Source organism: Aethalodelphis obliquidens, unplaced genomic scaffold (genome assembly GCF_003676395.1).
Source record: "Aethalodelphis obliquidens isolate GAN/ISIS:26980383/991018 unplaced genomic scaffold, ASM367639v1 scaffold36, whole genome shotgun sequence".
Taxonomy (NCBI): Eukaryota; Metazoa; Chordata; class Mammalia; order Artiodactyla; family Delphinidae; genus Aethalodelphis; species Aethalodelphis obliquidens.
This window is the reverse complement of record NW_020837980.1, coordinates 4925974-4946932: the sequence shown is the minus strand read 5'-3', so window position 1 is coordinate 4946932 and position 20959 is coordinate 4925974. Positions and strand designations below refer to the sequence as shown.

The following is a 20959-nucleotide window of genomic DNA, read 5'->3' as shown; positions in this document are numbered from 1 at the left end:
CCAGGTAATTGGATTTAGCTGCTATGTTATTTAGTTTTTACTGAAACAACTCTGACAGAAATGGGAAAATGACTTTAAAAAGATTGCTGCCGTGAGCCATAGATTGATAATCATACCAACAAAAATCAGTGTTTATAATAAGTGCCCTTGTTGGTCCTTTATGTTTAGGCTGTTTTGGGAAAGAATGACTTAGCTACAGAAAGATACATAAAGTGATATACTGGAAATGGCAATTAGAATTTGACAGTGAAATAGAACTTGTGAATAAGTAAGGCATAGTAAATGAGGGGAGCTTATAAATGAGAGGGGTGGCAGTAAATGAACAGGAACTGTTGGTGTTATCTTTTCCCTAAATATAGTTAATTTTCTCTCTAAGTCCACTGGGGTGATGGTGCAGTCATTCAGGGTCCCAGGCTGATAGAGGCCCTGCTGCCGTTCACAGCACGTGACTTTAATTGTCATCTTAGGCATTGACATCAGCAAGCAAATAGGGGGAAAAAGGGAATGTGTGGAGGATTGTGTTGGAGGCTTTGTGGTTCAAGCTTGAAATGGTGTACGTCACTTCTACCTACCTGACATTCCTAAAGTAAATCCCACTTGGTTGAGATGTATTATCTTATTTATGTATTGCTAGATTCCATCTGCTAATATTTTATGTGGAATTTTAACTTCTGTTTTCATAAAAGAGATTGGTTCATAATTTTATCTTTACAGATTTTAGTATAAGGGAATATGCTGTCTTAATAAAATATGTAGGGAAGTATTCCTTCTTTTTTTATTCTCTGGAAGATTTTGTGTAAGGTTTCTGTTACTTGTTTCTTAAATGTTTATTAAAATCAACCTGTTAAATCATCTGGGCTTATGGTTTCCTTGGTCGGAAGTTTTATTTTGTTTGGTTTTTAAATTAATACAGGTTCAATTTTTTTTAAACACATATAGGACTCTTCAGAGTTTTTATTTCTCTTCTTTCAGTTTTGTTAAGTTGTGTTTTTTCATAGGAGTTTTTTCATTTCATCTAAAATTTCATATTTATTGCTCTAATATTTAATAATATATTACTGCTTATTAGAAATATCTGTAGGTTTTGTAATACCCTGAATTCATGCATAATGTTAGAAATTTTTGTTTTCTATTTTTCTTCATCACTCTATTGTTGCCATCTTGCTACATTTAATTTTTTTCTTCTTTCTTTGGATTATTTGTTAACAATTCTTCTGTTACATGTATATTTGATCTTTTTACTCTGTCCCATGTCTTTTTAAAGTTGTTTTTTTGTATTTTCCATCACTTATTTCTCTTTCTGCTGTAGTTTCTTTTTTTTCCCCCACTGTCTTTTGGTTCTCTGATCCTGCTTTCTGCTATTTCACCTACTATTTACCTCATCTATTGTGTTGTTAATAATACATTTTTTCTCACGGTAGAATTTCTGTTTTACGAATCCCGGTTCTCTGAAGAAAATCTCTATCCTATCTGTTTTCTCCATTTCTTCTCTATTTTCTTGAATGTATTATTCATACATATTTTAAACTCTTTGATAAGTAATTTCTGAATCACACATGGGTCTGTTTCTTTTGTCTTTTCTGTTTTCTGTTTCTTTGGTCTCATCTGTTACCATCTCTGATAATTTTGCATTGAAAGCTGTACATTGTGTTTGAAAAATTGGAAAGGCTCTGTGTAGGATGTTAACATTCTCCAAAGAGAGGTAAGGCCTCTGCTTTCCTAGGAAGGTAGAATGGGGGGGTTGATTATCTTAATCCAGTGGTTCTCAAACTTTATTATGTATTAAACTATTGGCATGTATATGTTACTAGAGAAGTAATGGAAAAAAAAAAGGGTTCTGGCTTGTTGAAGTAACACAGGACCTCCTGTCTCTAGATCCAGGTCCAGAATTGCCAAATGCCCCAAGGGATAACACCATTGCCATGTGTTACCTTACCTCGCAGCATGGTTTTCCTTTCTCAGTTATTGTTTCCCTTTAATTTCTCATTGCCACAGCCCTCCAGAGTGCTTTTAAACATAACTTTTTTTTTTAATAGTTTTTCTGTTTGTTTGCAGCTGTGTGCCACAAGCTACTCAATCACTTATAGATACAGAAGTCAATGGTGTGTTGTTATTTTGTCAAAAGAACAAATCATGGCTTAGTTTCTTGCTTTCTTTCAGGAAAAACATAAACAAGAATTGGAAGACATGAGGAAAGCTGGTCATGAAGCCCTCAGCATTATTGTGGATGAATATAAGGTAGCGGTTTGAGAGTCTGTTTTCTTTATTCTTTTAAACTTTGGCAAACTTTAGTAAAAAAAAATTACACACATAGACATATGCTACACAAATTATAGAATTATAGTGTAGTCTTATTTCGGTATAGAATTCCTTTCAACTGATTAATAAGTGTTCATTGAAAGCATACTTAGTAGATTACAAAGGTAATGCTAGATGTTGCTCTGCATTTGAGAACTTACAGAATATTTGAGAACACAGGATTGAAATTTGAAAACAAAATACTGTAGAATTAATTGCTAGATTATTAGCTTCTTTGGTCTTTACTCTGGTTCCACCTTTTATAGAAAAAAAAAGTGTGATATAAATCTGAAAATTATTGTCATAGCTTTTTTTCTTAAATTAAATAGATTTGGGTACATTTAAGTAATAATAAAAATTATAATAAATGTCAGTATCAGTGATGTATGCAGTATTATTCTGGATAAGCTAAGCCTGCATAAGCTTAATCATTTAAAGTAAATTGAGAGTTTAATAACAAAATTTTTCCTCCCCTAAATTTCACGTTAGATCATTTTTTTCCATCAAGTAATTAAGGAATACATTCTTGTTGAAATCAAAGTCAAAAAATTCTCCCCAGAAGTAACCAGTGAGAATGGTGTGTTGTGCATCCTTTTAGAGGTTTTTCTTTATATTTACACACACACACACACACACACACACACACACACACACACACGTATACTCATGCTGTAAAATTTTGATTTCCTTTTAGAAAAATGTTGTTCTACTCAATCTGTTGTTTTGTTTCTTGCTATATTTACTTGTCAGTATATATTTTCATGTCAGTATTTATAAACTTATCCTATTTTTGTCATTGTTCTATAGTATTCCACAGTGTGTATATATATATGTATATATATGTGTGTATACATATATATACACATATACAAACGTATATATGCATATACATACACATATATATACATATATGTATATATACAAACACACACACCCCATAATTGGTTTAACTATACCTGTATAAATAGGCATTTAGTTTATTTTTTTATTGTTAATTATTACAATAAATGTTTAAAAAATCCTTCTACCATATGTGGAATATAGACAATTTTATTGATTCAGCTTCATTCCTAGACATGATAGAAGTTGATTTCATTTTAATTAGCTGATAATTTAATGTCAAAAAGCTTCCTGTAACAAGTCATTTGGATAAAAGTAGAAAAAGAAGTAGATCCAGAATTTAAGTGAAAAGCACTTTTTTTAAAATTCCAAGGTATTAAAATAATTGGCAGATATGTCTTGGGACACGAAAGGTCATTTTTATAACCACACTAATATAGAAACTTGTGCCATTGTTGAGAAGGTTATTAAAAAATGGCTGGTTTTTACAGCTGTGATTTTTGGCTCTTTTTTCATAATGTGAATTTTTAGTTCTACTAATACAAACCAGCTTTACAGTTGTTGAGTTGGGGAAAAGTATAGGAACTATTTTGGACCATCTTCTTCTTTTCCTAAGGCTAAGGGTTGGAATAATTAAAATACTGGAATTTACATAATTCTCCTGGCATATTAAGTGATATATTCTTGGATGAATTTATATTTTACTCATTTATATTTATGAATTCTAAGTTAAATGTTTTTTATTTTTTAATTGGGGTATAGTTGTTTTACAGTGTTGTGTTAGTTTCTACTGTATAGCAAAGTAGAGTTCCCTGTGCTGTACAGCAGGCCCTCATTAGCCATCCACTTTATACATATTAGTGCATATATGTCAATCCCAATCTCCCAATTCATCCCACGCCCCCTCTTCCTCTCCTTGGTGTCCATACGTTTGTTCTCTACATCTGTGTCTCATTTCTGCCTTGCAAACCAATTCATCTGAACCATTTTTCTGGAGTCCACAAATATGCATTAATATGCGATGTTTGTTTTTCTGTTTCTGACTTACTTCACTCTGACAGTATCTAAATGTTTTGAAAGTACTTATATTGTTGTGTTTTTCTGAAAAGCACAGCATTTGATATTTAAATTGTTTTTTGGCTCTAACTCCACATATTTCCTTTGCTGAAAATGTGTTTATTGTGTATTACTTTGAACACTAGCAATGAATGAGTTTAAAAGCTTATGTAACAACTTTGCAAATATATTTTGCAAATTATATTTTGAAGAAACTTAGTTGAGAGCTACTCATTTCACCTCTTCTTTGTCTCATATTATTATGTGACACTCATTTAGAAAGAGAATTTAAAGATTTCAGGCATTAAGTATTACAATTTGCTTTAAAGGATTAGGTATCAAACCACGTCTCCTACAAAGTTAAATTTAATTTATCATATTATACTTCTAGTCAGTTAATATGCAAACTATATAAATTCTCTTATAGTAGGGAACTTTGGTGTAAATACTTTTCATGTAGCTTTCCATATTATTGATTTATGCTGAGCTTCACATTTTGCACAAAGATATTACAGTACTCCTAAGAGGAATACATCTGATACATAAATTATTGTGTAAAATATTACAACCAAGGTGTCTTAGAAACATACTGACAATCAACTTGATAGTAATATGGAAAAAATAGAGTAACTTAGATAGGAAAAATAAGCAATGTTTTCTTGGTAGGTTAGAGATCTTTATAATGTAAATGTTGATGCTTCATACCCCATTATGGAACAAGAAAAGAAACAATTTCTTTTCCATTCTAAATTCATGCGTGAGAAGTTCATGTGCTAATTGTTTTATTTTGCTTCTCTTTTTTCTGAATATCTTTAAAGATATGTTTTTTAAAGCATATAAACATTTTGATGGATGTTTCATTAATCATTAGGTAACTCAAAAACAAAACAGGGCTTCCCTGGTGGCGCAGTGGTTGAGAGTCCGCCTGCAGATGCAGGGGACACGGGTTCGTGCCCCGGTCCGGGAGGATCCCACATGCCGGGGAGCGGCTGGGCCCGTGAGCCATGGCTGCTGAACCTGCGCGTCCGGAGCCTGTGCTCCGCAGCGGGAGAGGCCACAGCAGTGAGAGGCCCGCGTATCGGAAAAACAAAACAAAACAAGACAAAACAAAAAACCAAAATACAACTTCTCATTACTATTGCTAATAGAAGCTTTATGAACATCTTTTGCATTTATTCATCCTTAATTCAAGAAATATTATTAACTTTCTTCTTTATGTCAATGACTATCATAGATACAGCACTGAACAAAATAAAAGTTCTTGGTTCAATGGAATATATATTCTATATCCATTAATGTATGCATACCAAACATAGGAAGTAAGAAATCTAAAACCACAGCTTTCCTCAATCTTTTGGAAGAAGGAGGCTCCACACCCTTGCCTCTCCTATCCATGCAGGCATTTACTCAAATATGCAGCTGGATCTGGCACCTTCCTAACACTGTTCCTGGTTGCTAGGGAATCTTAACATTCTTCTGATTGTCCTGTACTAGATGTAATCAATCACTTTTTCCCCCTACAAGCTGAACTGAGACATTGTTGATGAGTTTGAAAAAAGATTTCATTAGAAAAGATAGTGAAAAATGCCAAATAAATAAGATAAAATTTATTTACTTAGTAAATAGAGAAAAAAATGTAAAATGAAATTGGTTTTATTTTTTTAGCATCTTTATTGGAGTATATAATTGCTTTACAATGGTGTGTTAGTTTCTGCTTTATAATAAAGTGAATCAGTTATACATATACATATGTTCCCATATCTCTTCCCTCTTGCGTCTCCCTCTCTCCCACCTTCCCTATCCCACCCTTCTAGGTGGTCACAAAGCACCGAGCTGATCTCCCTGTGCTATGAGGCTGCTTCCCACTAGCAATCTACTTTACGCTTGGTATTTTATATATGTCCATGCCACTCTCTCACTTTGTCACTGCTAACCCTTCCCCCTTCCGATATCCTGAAGTCCATGCTCTAGAAGGTCTGTGTCTTTATTCCCATCTTACCCCTAGGTACTTCATGACCTTTTTTTTTTTTTTTTTTTTTTTTAGATTCCATATATAGGTGTTAGCATATGGTATTTGTTTTTCTCTTTCTGACTTACTTCACTCTGTATGACAGACTCTAGGTCCATCCACCTCACTACAAATAACTCAATTACGTTTCTTTTTATGGCTAATATTCCATTGTATATATGTGCCACATCTTCTTTATCCATTCATCTGTTGATGGACACTTAGGTAGCTTCCATGTGCTGGCTATTGTAAATAGAGCTGCAATGAACATTTTGGTAACATGACTCTTTTTGAATTATGGTTTTCTCAGGGTACATGCCCAGTAGTGGGATTGCTGGGTCATATAATAGTTCTATTTTTAGTTTTTTAAGGAACCTCCACACCGTTCTCCATAGTGGCTGTATCAATTTACATTCCCACCAACAGTGCAAGAGTCTTCCCTTTTGTCCACAACCTCTCCAGCATTTATTGTTTGTAGAGTTTTTGATGATGGCCATTCTGACCAGTGTGAGATGATATCTCATTGTAGTTTTGATTTGCATTTCTCTAATGATTAATGATGTTGAGCATTCTTTCATGTGTTTGTTGGCAATCTGTATATCTTCTTTGGAGAAATGTCTATTTAGGTCTTCTGCCCATTTCTGAATTGGGTTGTTTTTTTGATATTGAGCTGCATGAGTTGCTTGTATGTTTTCCAGATTAATCCTTTGTCAGTTGCTTTGTTTGCAACTATTTTCTCCCATTCTGAGGGTTATCTTTTCGTCTTATTTATGGTTTTCTATGCTGTGCAAAAGCTTTTAAGTTTCATTAGGTCCCATTTGTTTATTTTTGTTTTTATTTCCATTTCTCTAGGAGGTGGGTCAAAAGGATCTTGCTGTGATTTATGTCATAGAGTGTTCTGCCTATGTTTTCCTTTAAGAGTTTGATAGTCTCTGGCCTTACATTTAGGTCTTTAATTCATTTAGAGTTTATTTTTACGTATGGTGTTAGGGAGTGTTCTAATTTCATTCTTTTACATGTACCTGTGCAGTTTTCCCAGCACCACTTATTGAAGAGGCAGTCCTTTCTCCACTGTACATTCCTGCCTCCTTAATCAAAAAAAGGTGACCATATGTGCGTGCGTTTATCTCTGGGCTTTGTATCCTGTTCCATTGATATATATTTCTGTTTTTGTGCCAGTACCATACTGTCTTGATTACTGTAGCTTTGTAGTATAGTCTGAAGTCAGGGAGCCTGATTCCTCCAGCTCCATATTTCGTTCTCAAGAGTGCTTTGGCTATTCGGGGTCTTTTGTGTTTCCATACAAATTGTGAAAATTTTTGTTCTAGTTCTGTGAAAAATGTCAGTGGTCATTTGATAGGGATTGCATTGAATCTGTAGATTGCTTTGGGTAGTAGAGTCATTTTCACAATGTTGATTCTTCCAATCCAAGAACATGCTATATCTCTCCATCTATTTGTATCATCTTTAATTTCTTTCATCAGTGTCTTATAATTTTGTGCCTACAGGTCTTTTGTCTCCTTAGGTAGGTTTAATCCTGGATATTTTATTCTTTTTGTTGCAGTAGTAAATGGGATTGTTTTCTTAATTTCACTTTCAGATTTTTCATCATTAGTGTATAGGAATTCCAGAGATTTCTGTGCATTAATTTTGTATCCTGCTACTTTACCAAATTCATTGCTCAGCTCTAGTAGTTTTCTGGTAGCATCTTTAGGATTCTCTGTGTATAGTATCATGTCATCTGCAAACAGTGACAACTTTACTTCTTTTCCGATTTGGATTCCTTTTATTTCTTTTTCTTCTCTGATTGCTGTGGCTAAAACTTCCCAAACTATGTTGAATAATACTGGTAAGAGTGGGCAACCTTGTCTTGTTCCTGATCTTAGTGGAAATGGTTTCATTTTTTCAAATTTGAGGATGATGTTTGCTGTGGGTTTGTCATGTATGGCCTTTATTATGTTGAGGAAAGTTCCCTCTATGCCTACTTTCTGCAGGGTTTTTATCATAAATGGGTGTTGAATTTTGTCAAAAGCTTTCTCTGCATCTGTTGAGATCGTCATATGGTTTTTCTTCTTCAATTTGTTAATATGGTGTATCACATTGATTGATTTGCATATATTGTAGAATCCTTGCATTCCTGCAATAAACCCCACTTGATCATGCTGTATGATCCTTTTAATGTATTGTTGGATTCTGTTTGCTAGTATTTTGTTGACGATTTTTACATCTGTGTTCATCAGTGATATTGGCCTGTAGTTTTCTTTCTTTGTGACATTTTTGTCTGGTTTTGGTATCCGGGTGATGGTGGCCTCATAGAATGAGTTTGGGAGTGTTCCTCCCTCTGCTATATTTTGGAAGAGTTTGAGAAGGATAGCTGTTAGCTCTTATCTAAATGTTTGATAGAATTCGCCTGTGAAGCCATCTGGTCCTGGGCTTTTGTTTGTTGGAAGATTTTTAATCACAGATTCAATTTCAGTGCTTGTGATTGGTCTGTTCATATTTTCTATTTCTTCCTGGTTCAGTCTCGGAAGGTTGTGCATTTCTAAGAATTTGTCCATTTCTTCCAGGTTGTCCTTTTCATTGGCATAGAGTTGCTTGTAGTAATCTCTCGTGATCCTTTGTATTTCTGCAGTGTCAGTTGTAACTTCTCCGTTTTCATTTCTAATTCTATTGATTTGAGTCTTCTCCCTTTTTTTTTGATGAGTCTCGCTAATGGTTTTTGAATTTTGTTTATCTTCTCAAAGAACCAGCTTTTAGTTTCATTGATCTTTGCTATCATTTCCTTCATTTCTTTTTCATTTATTTCTGATCTGATCTGTATGATTTATTTCCTTCTGCTAACTTTGGGGTTTTTTTTGTTCTTCTTTCTCTAATTTCTTTAGATGCAAGGTTAGGTTGTTTATTTGAGATGTTTCCTGTTTCTTAAGGTAGGATTGTATTGCTATAAACTTCTCTCTGAGAACTGCTTTTGCTGCATCCCATAGGTTTTGGGTCATCATGTTTTCATTGTCATTTGTTTCTAGGTGTTTTTTTATTTCTTCTTTGATTTCTTCAGTGATCACTTCGTTATTAAGTATTGTTTAGCCTCCACGTGTTTCTGTATTTTTACAGATCTCTTCCTGTAATTGACATCTAGTCTCATATCGTTGTGGTCGGAAAAGATACTTGATACGATTTCAGTTTAATTAAAATTACCAAGGCTAGATTTGTGACCCAAGATATGATCTGTCATCGAGAATGTTCTATGAGCACTTGAGAAAAATGTGTATTCTGTTGTTTTTGGATGGAATGTCCTATAAATATGAATTAAGTCCATCTTGTTTAATGTATCCTTTAAAGCTTGTGTTTCTTTATTTATTTTTATTTTGGATGATATGTCCATTGGTGAAAGTGGGGTTTGAAGTCCTCTACTGTGATTGTGTTAAGGTTGATTTCTGCTTTTATGGCTTTTAGTATTTGCCTTATTTATTGAGGTGCTCCTATGTTGGGTGCATAAATATTTACAATTGTTATATCTTCCTGTAGAATCGATTCCTTGATCATTATGTAGTGTCCTTATTTGTCTCTTGTAATAGTCTTTATTTAAAGTCTATTTTGTCTGATATGAGAATTGCTACTCCAGTTTTCTTCTGATTTCCATTTGCATGGAATATCTTTTTCCATCCCCTCACTTTCAGTCTGTATGTGTTCCTAGGTCTAAAGTGGGTTTCTTGTAGACAGCAAAATACAGGTATTGTTTTTTTATCCATTCAGCCAGTCTGTGTCTTTTGGTTGGAGCATTTAGTCCATTTACATTTAAGGTAATTATTGATATGTATGTTCCTATTCCCATTTTCTTAATTGTTTTGGGTTTGTTATTGTAGGTCTTTTCCTTCTCTTGTGTTTCTTGCCTAGAGAAGTTCCTTTAGCATTTGTTGTAAAGCTGGTTTGGTGGTGCTGAACTCTCTCAGCTTTTGCTTGTCTGTAAACCTTTTAATTTCTCCATCAAATCTGAATGAGATCCTTGCTAAGTAGAGTAATCTTGGTTGTAGGTTTTTCTCCTTCATCCCTTTAAATATGTCCCGCCACTCCCTTCTGGCTTGCAGAGTTTCTGCTGAAAGATCAGCTATTAACCTTATGGGAATTTCCTTGTGTGTTATTTTTTGTTTTTCCCTTGCTGCTTTTAATATGTTTTCTTTGTACTTAATTTTTGATAGTTTGATTGATATGTGTCTTTGCGTGTTTCTCCTTGGATTTATCCTCTATGGGACTCTCTGTGCTTCCTGGACTTGATTAACTATTTCCTTTCCCATATTAGGGAAGTTTTCAACTATAATCTCTTCAAATATTTTCTCAGTCCCTTTCTTTTTCTCTTCTTCTTCTGGAACCCCTATGATTCAAATGTTGGTGCGTTTAATGTTGTCCCAGAGATCTCTGAGACTGTCTTCAGTTCTTTTCATTCTTTTTTCTTAATTCTGCTCTGCAGTATTTATTTCCACTATTTTATCTTCCAGGTCACTTATCCGTTCTTCTGCCTCAGTTATTCTGCTATTGATCCCTTCTAGAGTATTTTTAATTTCATTTATTGTGTTGTTCAGCATTGCTTGTTTCTTCCTTAGTTCTTCTAGGTCCTTGTGAAATGTTTCTTGCATTTTCTGTATTCTATTTCCAAGATTTTGGATCATCTTTACTATCATTATTCTGAATTCTTTTCCAGGTAGACTGCCTATTTCCTCTTCATTTGTTAGGTCTGGTGTGTTTTTACCTTGCTCCTTCATCTGCTGTGTGTTTTTCTGTCTTTTCATTTTGCTTATGTTACTGTGTTTGGGGTGTCCTTTTCGCTGGCTGCAGGTTCATAGTTCCCGTTGATTTTTGGTGTCTGTCCCCAGTGGCTAAGGTTGCTTCAGTGGGTTGTGTATGTTTCCTGGTGGAGAGGTCTAGTGCCTGTGTTCTGGTGGATGAGGCTGGATCTTGTCTTTCTGGTGGGCAGGTCCACGTGTGGTGGTGTGTTCTGGGGTGTCTGTGGCCTTATTATGATTTTAGGCAGCCTCTCTGCTAATGGATGAGGCTGTGTTCCTGTCTTGGTAGTTGTTTGGCATAGGGTGTCCAGCACTGTAGCTTGCTGGTCCTTGAGTGGAGCTGGACCTTGGTGTTGAGATGGAGATCTCTGGGAGATTTTCACCGTTTGATATTACATGGAGTTGGGAGGTCTCTTGTGGACCAGTGTCCTGAAGTTGGCTCTCCCACTTCAGAGGCACAGCCCTGACGCCTGGGTGGAGCACCAAGAGCTTGTCCTCCACACGGCTCAGAATAAAAGGGAGAGAAAATAGAAAGAAAGAGGATAAAATAAAATAAAGTAAAATAAAATTATTAAAATAAAAAATATTTATTAAGGAAAAAATTTTAAAAAGTAAAAACAACAAAAAAAAACGGATGGACAGAACCCTAGGACAAATGGTGAAAGGAAAGTTATACAGACAAAATCTCACACAGAAGCATACACATACACAATCACAAAAAGAGGAAAAGGGAAAAGGAAATATATATCTTTGCTCGCAAAGTACACCTCCTCAATTTGGGATGATTCGCTGTCTATTCAGGTGTTCCACAGATGCAGGGTATGTCAATTTGATTGTGGAGCTTTAATCCGCTGCTTCTGAGGCTGCTGGGAGAAATTTCCCTTTCCCTCTTTGTTCGCACGGCTCCCGGGGTTCAGCTTTGGATTCGGCCCCGCTTCTGCGTGTAGGTTGCCGGAGGGCGTCTGTTCTTCGCTCAGACAGGACGGGGTTCAAGGAGCAGCTGATTAGGGGTCTCTGGCTCACTCAGGTTGGGGGGAGGGAGGGGTATGGATGTGGGACGAGCCTGTGGCAGCGGAGGCCGGCGTGACATGACGTTGCACCAGCCTGGGGCACGCTGTGCGTTCTCCTGGGGAAGTTGTCTCTGGATCCCGGGACCCTGGCAGTGGTGGGCTGCACACGCTCGCTGGAGGGGAGGTGTGGAGAGTGACCTGTGCTCACACACAGGCTTCTTGGTGGCGGCAGCAACAGCCTTAGCGTCTCATGCCCGTCTCTGGTGTCCACGCTGATAGCTGCGGCTCACGCCCGTCTCTGGAGCTCCTTTAAGCAGCGCTCTTAATCCCCTCTCCTCGCTCACCAGGAAACGAAGAGGCTAGAAAAAGCCTCTTGTCTCTTCGGCAGCTCCAGATTTTTCCCGGACTCCCTCCGTGCTAGCTATGGCGCAGTAAACCCCTTCAGTCTGTGTTCTCTCAGCCAACCCCAGTCCTCTCTGGATTCGACCGAAGCCCGTGCCTCAGCTCCCAACCCCTAACCGCCCCGGTGGGTGAGCAGACAAGCATCTCGGGCTGGTGAGTACTGGTCGGCACCGATTCTCTGTGCGGGCATCTCTCCACTTTGCCCTCCGCACCCCTGTTGCTGTGCTCTCCTCCGCGGCTCCGAAGCTTTCCCCCTCCGGCACCCACAGTCTCCGTCCGTGAAGGGGCTTCCTAGTGTGTGGAAACCTTTCCTCTTTCACAGCTCCCTCCCACTGGTGCAGGTCCCATCCCTATCCTTTTGTCTCTGTTTATTCTTTTTTCTTTTGCCCTACCCAGGTATTTGGGGAGTTTCTTGCCTTTTGGGAGGTCTGAAGTCTTCTGCCAGTGTTCTGTGGGTGTTCTATAGGAGCAGTTCCACGTGTAGTTGTATTTCTGATGTATCTTTTGGGAGGAAGGTGATCTCCGTGTCTTACTCTTCTGCTATCTTCTCAAATCTCCCCTGAAATTGTTTTTTATAAAGTAAAACAAAAATGACAAAAACCTAAAAAATAAAGCATAAGAAGATGCATTATTTTTGCTTTAACCTCTGCCTTGCTGAAATATGGAGTAGACGTTTTTCCTTCTGTTCTTTTTACTAAGTATAACTAAAAAAAAACCCTGAACATTATATATAAAAAAGGCGTAAGACTCTGAGAGTTAGACAGAAGAAGGCAGACTGGCTAGGGACCCTGAATCCAAGTAACTACATAATGCTGGCTTCCCTAGGCTTTCTTTTTGCCTCATTTGCCCCAGACAAGGTGCTGGAGAAGTGAGCAACCCAGAAATACTAAACGGGCACAGACAAGAGACCCCAAGAAAAGTCTGCTCTCTCTATCCAAAAGACCAGGAAAGCTTTCACCTAGCAAGGCAGAAAGTATTAGCTAATAACCCTTGTAATCTCACCAAATATCAGAGAGCAAACTGTAGTCCCACCCTAAGCCCTGCCAACAAAGGCTGGTTACCAGGGAGCCTAGACTTCACATTTACCAATCTATAATGAGGTACCCTTCTTCTTCCCCATTGGTGCAGAGTCATAGAAGGTGGAGTAGGGAATTAGGATGTTCAGTCCCACTGGGAAGTAAGTCTCCTCTCCATTGAGTGTCAGGGTAGGCTGTGTAGGAAGCCTAGATTTCCACCCCACCGTTATGGAAATGAGACACTTCTCCCCACCCCACCCCACCCCCAGCGCCCTGCAAGGTATCAATGGATGTTTAATGGAGAGTCAGGACTTTCCTTACTGCTCAGTGCTACTAGGGTTATCCCCTGCAGTGTCATTGGAGGTCATTTGGGAGCAATAACGTGGTGCCCTTACCCCTCCCAGTCAGAGTGAAGGCCCAGTGGGAAGTTGAACTCCCAACTGTGTTCAGCAATAATGGATCCTTATTTCCCCAGCCCTGAGTGTTAGCAGAGGATGAGTCAGGAACCTGGACTTCTACTGTACCTGACTGTTCTCCTCTTTCCCTGCTGAATTAGTGTTATATCAAAGGAAGTCTGCTAAAACAAGATTTAAAATGTCCAGGTTTCAATTGAAAATCACTACCCATACCAAGAACAAAGAAAATCTTATCTTAAGTGAAAAAAGACAATGAACAGAAGCGAACACAGACCTGCCACCAATGTTAGAATTATCTGACCAGCATTATAAAGCATCCATCCTAAAAATGCTTTAACAAGCAAATATGAACACACTTGAAACAAATGAAAAAATAGAAAACCTCAGCAAAGGAACACAAATTTTTAGCAAAGTAATGAAGAACCAATAATAACTTTAGAACTAAAAAATACAGTAACCAAAATTAAAAAACTCAGTGTATGACCTCAATAGCATAATGGAGAAACAGAGGAAAGAATCAGTGAACTTGAAGATAGAGCAGTAGAAATCACCCAATTTAAGCAATACAGAGAAAATAGATTGAAAACAAACGAATAGGGATTTAGGGGCCTATGGAATTATAACAAAATACCTAAACTTCATGTCATCAGAGTCCTGGAAAGGGAGGATAAAGAGGGTAGAGCTGAAAAAAATATTCAAAGAAATAGTGGCTGAAAACCTACCACATTTGACAAGAGAAATACAACTACATATTCAAGGAGCTGAATAAACTCTAAACATGATACCTTATCCCCCCTATAAAAAAGCCCACCCCAAGACCCACTGTGATGGTTAATTTTATGTGTCAGCTTAGCTGGGCCACAGTGCCCAGGTTTTTGGTCAAGACATTATCCTGGATGTTTTTGTGAGGTTGTGTTTTGGATAATAATATTTAAATTTGTGGACTTTGAATAAAGCAGATTTCCCTCAGTAATGTGGGTGGATTTCATTTAATCAGTAGAAGGTTATACTAGAACAAAGACTTACCTTCCCTGAGCAAAAAGTATTCTGGTAGCATATAGCCTTTAGACTTGAACTGCATACAGCACTGACCCTTCCTTGGGTCTCCAGTCTGCCAGCCTACCTTACAGATACTGAATTTGCCAGCTTTCATAATTGTGTGAGCCAGTTCCTGAAAATAAATCCCTCTCTCTCTGTATATACATATATCCTGTTGATTCCATTTCTCTGGAGGCCCTGGCTAATGTAATATATATCATAGTCAGACTTCTGAAAACTAAAGACAAAGAAGTTTTAAAAGCAGCCAGATAAGGATGACATTTTACTGCAAGAGAGAAACTGTTAGGCTGACCTTGGATTTTTCATCAGAAACCATGGAGGCCAGAAGGAAACGGAACAAGTGCTGAAGGAAAATACCTGTCAATCCAGATTTCTATATCCAGAGTAAAGGTATTTATGGAATGAAAGGAGCAAATCAAGATGTTCTTAGATGAAAGAAAACTAAGAGAATTTTGCCATAGAAAACCCACCCTAAAAGAATTGCTAAGGAGGTTTTCTAAACAAAATGAAATGATGAAGGGATTTTGGAACATTGGGAAAGAGCAAAGGAGAGTAAAAATATGGGTAAATAAAATAGATTTTCTCTTTTTACATTTTATAAATTATGTTTGCCTGTTAAATCAAAAATTTTAACATTGACTGATATGGTTCTAATGTATGTAAAGGAAAATTTTAAGAGAATTGTATCATAAACAAAGGAGAATAAAAGACATAAAAAGAAGTAGAGTTTCTACACTTGAAGTGGTGAAATACCAACACCAGTAGTTATGTGACTTTTTTAAAATATGAATTTTCTAAATATATTTACTACTACTTCTGCAATCTTTCATATGATAAGGCTTAGGGATTTTTTTTATTAAACAGAATTTGATCACAAGACCCCCAAGGTCTTGAGGCTAGTTTGTTTTTTACATATGTATTTCAGAAACTATAATCAGTTTAATGTTTAATAGTGAAGTCTTTTTTCCATGTCACTGTGATTTCCAAGAACCTGGAGTATTAATCTGATAATGATCACTACAAAGGAATGTTTATTTTTTATATATTTTGATTTAAAGTAGGCTAGTGATACTGTCTTGTTTTAATATTTTATAACCTTTATTTTTAACAGCTTTATTGAGATATAATTCACATACTATAAAACTCCCCTCTTTAAAGTGGATAATTCAATAGTTTTTAGTATGTTCACAGAATTGTACAACCATCACCACAATCTAATTTTAGAGCATTTTTGTCACCCCTGCATGAAACCTTGTACCAATTAAGCAATCACTCTTCACTCCCCTCCAGCTACCCTGTCCCCTAGCCCTTGGTTACCACTAATCTGCATTATGTCACTATAGACTTGCATCTTCTAGACATTTCCTATAAGTAGAATTACACAATTTGTGGGCTACTATGGCTGTCTTCTTTTTTTAGAGTTCATTCATGTTACTACATGTGGTAGTACTTCATTTCTTTTTTATTGTTAAATAATATTCCATTGTATGGATATACCACATTTTATTTATCCTTTTATCAGTTGATGGACATTTGGATTGTTTTCACTTTTTGGCTGTTATGAATAATGCTGTGTGGATGTATGTTTTCATTTCTCCTGGGTATATACTTAGGGTCGAAATTACTGGTTCATTTCACTTTTCTACATTTAACATTCTGAGAACTACAAGAATGTTTCTAGCTGCACCATTTTATATTCCAGCCGGCAGTGGTGGAGAGTTCCAGTTTCTCTACATCCTTAGGAACACTTGTTACTTTCCATTAAAAAAAAATTAGCCTTCCTAATGGGTTGGCATTTATTTCTTGGATTCATTTTGATTTAATTATTGTAAATGATGTGAGGAAGGGATACAGTTTCTTTTTTTTTTTTCCCATGTAAATATCCAATTGTTCCCAGCATCATTTGTTGAAAAAACTGTTCTTTCCTCATTGAATTGTCTTGGAACCCATATCAAAAATCAGTTATCCATATACGTGAGGATTTATTTCTGGACTCTTAATTCATTTCCATTGAACTATATGTCTATCCTCGTGCCAGTACCATACTTGATTACTGTAGCTTTATGGTATGTTTTTGATATCAGGAAGTGTGCATTGTCCACAAACAATTTTCAAAATTGTTTTGACTATTCTAGGTCACTTTCATATTAATTTTAGGCTCAGTATGTGAATTTTTTAAAAAATCCAATTAGAATTTTGATTGTGTTTGCATTGAATATGTAGACCAACTTAGAGAGTATTGCCATTTTAACTGTATTAAGTTTTCTGATCCCTAGTTATGAAATGTCTTTATATTTCTTTTCTTTAATTTCTTTCAACAGTGTTTTATAGTTTTCAATATTCCTTTTATTCTTTTTTGTGATATTCTAAATTGAATTGTTTTCCTTAGTTTCATGTTCAGATTGTTCTGTGCTACCATATAATAATAGCATTGATTTTTGCATGTTTGGACACTTTTTGTTTCTTTTTCTTATCTAATTTTTCCAGGTAGATCTCCAATACAATTTTAATAAGAGCTGCAAAAATATACACAATAGGGGTTAACTATTAAGTATGATGTTATCCGTGAGATTTTTATAGATGGCCTTCATTAGGTTGAGGAAGTTCCATTTTTATTTCTAGTTTGAATATTTTTTCTAATCATGAAAGGTTGTAAGATATTGTCTAATGCTACTTCTCTGTTGAAAATTATTATTTTTTCTTTATGAATGTGATGTGTTCCCTTTAATTTTTGGATGTTAAATCAATCTTGAGTACCTGGAATAATCTCACTTGATTATGGTGCATAATTCTTTTTATGTGTTGCATAAATCAGTTTGATAATATTTTGTTGAGTATTTTAACATTTATATTCATTAATGATATTGGTCTGTAGTTTATTTGGTGTCTTTATCTGGCTTTGCTATCCATATACTTGCCTCATAGAATGAGTTATGGTGTGTTCCCTTCTCTTATTTTTTGGGAGAGTTTGTGAAGGAGTGGTATTAATTCTTCTTTAAGAATTTTGTAGAATTTACCACTGAAACCATATGGTACTGGACTTTTCTTTGTGAGAGATTTTTTTAAATTAATTCAATCTCTTGTTATTGATCTCTTCAGATTTTTAAATTTTTTTCCTGAGTTATTTTGGTAATTTCACCTTTCTAGGGATTTACCTCTTTTTAATTTAAGTGATCTATTTTGGGGGGATATATTTGTTTATAGTATTCCCTTAATTCTTTTTATTTTTGTACTGACGTTTTCTCTTTCATTCCTGATTTCGTACTTTGAGTCTTTCCTCTATTTTAATTGGTCAGTCTATCTAAAGGTTTGCTCATTTTGTTGGTGTTTTCAAAGGATTAACTTCTGGTTTTGTTCATTTTCTCTCTTATTTTTCTATTCTATAATTTATTAATTTGTACTCTAACCTTTATTTTGCCTGATCTTTTGTTTGCTTTTTGCTTTAGTTATTTTTCTAGTTTTTGTGTGTGTGTGTGTGGTATGCGGGCCTCTCACTGTTGTGGCCTCTCCCATTGTGGAGCACAGGCTCCGGATGCGCAGGCTCAGCGGCCATGGCTCACGGGCCTAACCGCTCCACGGTATGTGGGATCTTCCCGAACCGGGGCACGAACCCGTGTCCCCTGCATCGGCAGGCGGACTCTCAACCACTGCGCCACCAGGGAAGCCCTATTTTTCTAGTTTTTTAATATGGATAACTAGGTTATTGATTTGATGTTTACTTTTTTTTACTATAGGCATTTATACTTAAAAATTTCCCTCTGAATCCTAGCTTATTTAATCCCATAAGTTTTATGTTATATTTTTATTTTCAGTCATATAAAAGTATTTTATTATTTCTTCTTTGACTCATTGGTTCTTTAGAAGTTTGTTAATTTCCACATGTCTGCAAATTTACCAAATTTCTGGCTGTTATTAATTTCAAATTTAATTCCATCATAGAGAACTTCTTTTTGGTGATTTTGATTGGGGTGAAGTGTTCTTTAGATATCTATAGGTGCATGTAGAGACATTTTTATGTCTATAGATGTGTACTGCTTTATAATATTGTTTAAGTCTTCTATATGCTGTTGATAATCTTTCTCATTTTTCTACCCTTCATTGAAATGGGGATATTGAATTATCCAAGTATTATTTTTGAATTGTTTGTTGTTCTTTCAATTTCTGTTTCATGTATTTTGTGGATAGTATGTTAGGTACTTAGTATATGTTTTTAATTGTTATGTCTTTCTAATGTATTGACCCTCTTAGAAGATGGCTGTTTTAGTCTCTAGTAATATTTTTTGATCTAAAGTCTATGTTTTCCTGATATTAATATAGCCACTCTAGCTCTATTATGGTTTCTGTTTGCATGGTATATCTTTTCCCATCCTTTTACTTTGAACCCATTGTGTCTTTGACTCTAAACTTTGTCTTTTGTACATTTACAATTATATACATTTTTAAAATGTAATTGCTGTTTAAATCAATTACGAAAATAAAGGAAAAGACATATTCAATTATATTGTTTTTTAAATTACCTACATAATTACCTTTACAGGCACAGTTTGTTTCTTCATGTGGATTGAATTATTTTCTGATTTCACTTGCTTTAACCTGAAGAACTTGCTTTAATATTTATTATAAGTTTTGTCTGCTAGCAATAAATTTCTTTATCTGGAAATATCTTTAATTCACTTTCAATTTTTAAAGATAGTTTTCTATCTTAAAAGTTTGTTGTTGTTGTTATTGGATATAAGATTCTTGGCAGACAGAATTTTTGTGTTTAATTTTAGTATTTTGAAAATATCATCCCATTGCCTTTCTTCTTCACTGTTTCTGATAAGAAGTAAGCTGTTAAACTTTATGAGGGTGTGGTGAATCATTTTTCTGCTGTTTTAAAAACTGTCTGTTTTTGGCTTTCAGCATTTTGACAATGGTATATCTGGGTGTGTATCCCTTTTAGTGTGTCCTATGTGGAAATCATTGAACTTCTTACATGTATAAATTGTTTTTCATCACTTTGGGGAAGTATTCAGGCATTATTTCATTCAAATATTTTTTTCCCTCCTTTCTCTTTATTCTCTCTTTGTGTTGCTTCCAATTATGTAGACATGTTGGTCTGCTTAATTGTGTCTCACATTTTTCTAACCCTCTAATTCATTTTTCTTCATTATTTAAACTCTCTTCTTCAGATTTCACAGCCTTTATTAATATTTCTTCAAATTTATTGATTCTTTCTTTGCCCAGCTCAAACCTAATGTTAGAACCTATGGAATTTTAAATTTTTGTTATTTTACTTTTCCACTCCAGAATTTCTTTTTGTTTCTCTTTTTATAATTCTATCTCTTTATCAATATTGCATATTTTATGAGATCTTATAATATTTTTCTTTAATTGTTTAAGCATGGTTTTCTTTAGTTTTTTTTAACATTTTTATAATGGGTACTTTGAAGTCTTTTCCTGCTAAGTCTGACATCTGGGCCCTTTCAAAGGCAGTTTCCATTGACTCCTGTTTTCCCTGTGTACGGAACACAATTTCCTATTTCTTTTTATGTCTAGGAATTTTTTTTTTATCTGTACATTGCAAATAATGTAGCAACTTTTTGTCCCAAACCCCCAGGAGACTTGTTGTTTTGTTTGTTGTTAAGTGAAGTCTGTTTCTCTTGAATTATGCAGCCTGTGATTTTGCTGTAAGAGCAAAATGGACATGAACACACGCTGGCTACCAGAAATGAGTATTTTAAAGCCATGCTGTTTTTGATTGTCTCTTTCCCTGATCTCCCTTTTGCAATTCTGACTTGTCTGTATTTTAACATATCTAGTTGTCAGTTTCTATTACTTTGTAGCTGATTTTTTTGTTGTTTTGACAGTGCCCTAGGGTATCCATTGATCCATAGTTTAATCCCATCCTCCTTGGCAGGGGCAATTTGTGTGTCAATTTTTGAGTCTCTCTGTAACCCTTTCCTATCATAGAACCTCTGCACTGTGCACAGACACTGGAAGTGTAGGATGGTTAATCCGATCATCATTGTTTTCCTCACCCAGATCCTCCTTTTGGAGCTGGAGCTATGTGTGAGGGGAGGGAGGGTAGGTACTA

At 35.6% G+C, this 20959-nt stretch overlaps 1 protein-coding gene across 19 annotated transcripts in view; it reads left to right on the top strand.

Moving 5' to 3' along the window:
- Positions 1–20959, top strand: part of CCDC91 (coiled-coil domain containing 91) — a 406785-nt gene that overhangs the window by 184990 nt on the left and 200836 nt on the right. For all 19 annotated transcript variants that reach the window (XR_003437762.1, XM_027129339.1, XM_027129348.1 and 16 more), the window contains one exon: positions 2161–2238. Coding sequence is in view for 18 of the 19 variants with exons in the window: in XM_027129339.1 (XP_026985140.1) it covers positions 2161–2238 (78 nt within the window). In the remaining variant the exon portion in view is untranslated. The remainder of the gene's footprint in view (positions 1–2160; positions 2239–20959) is intronic.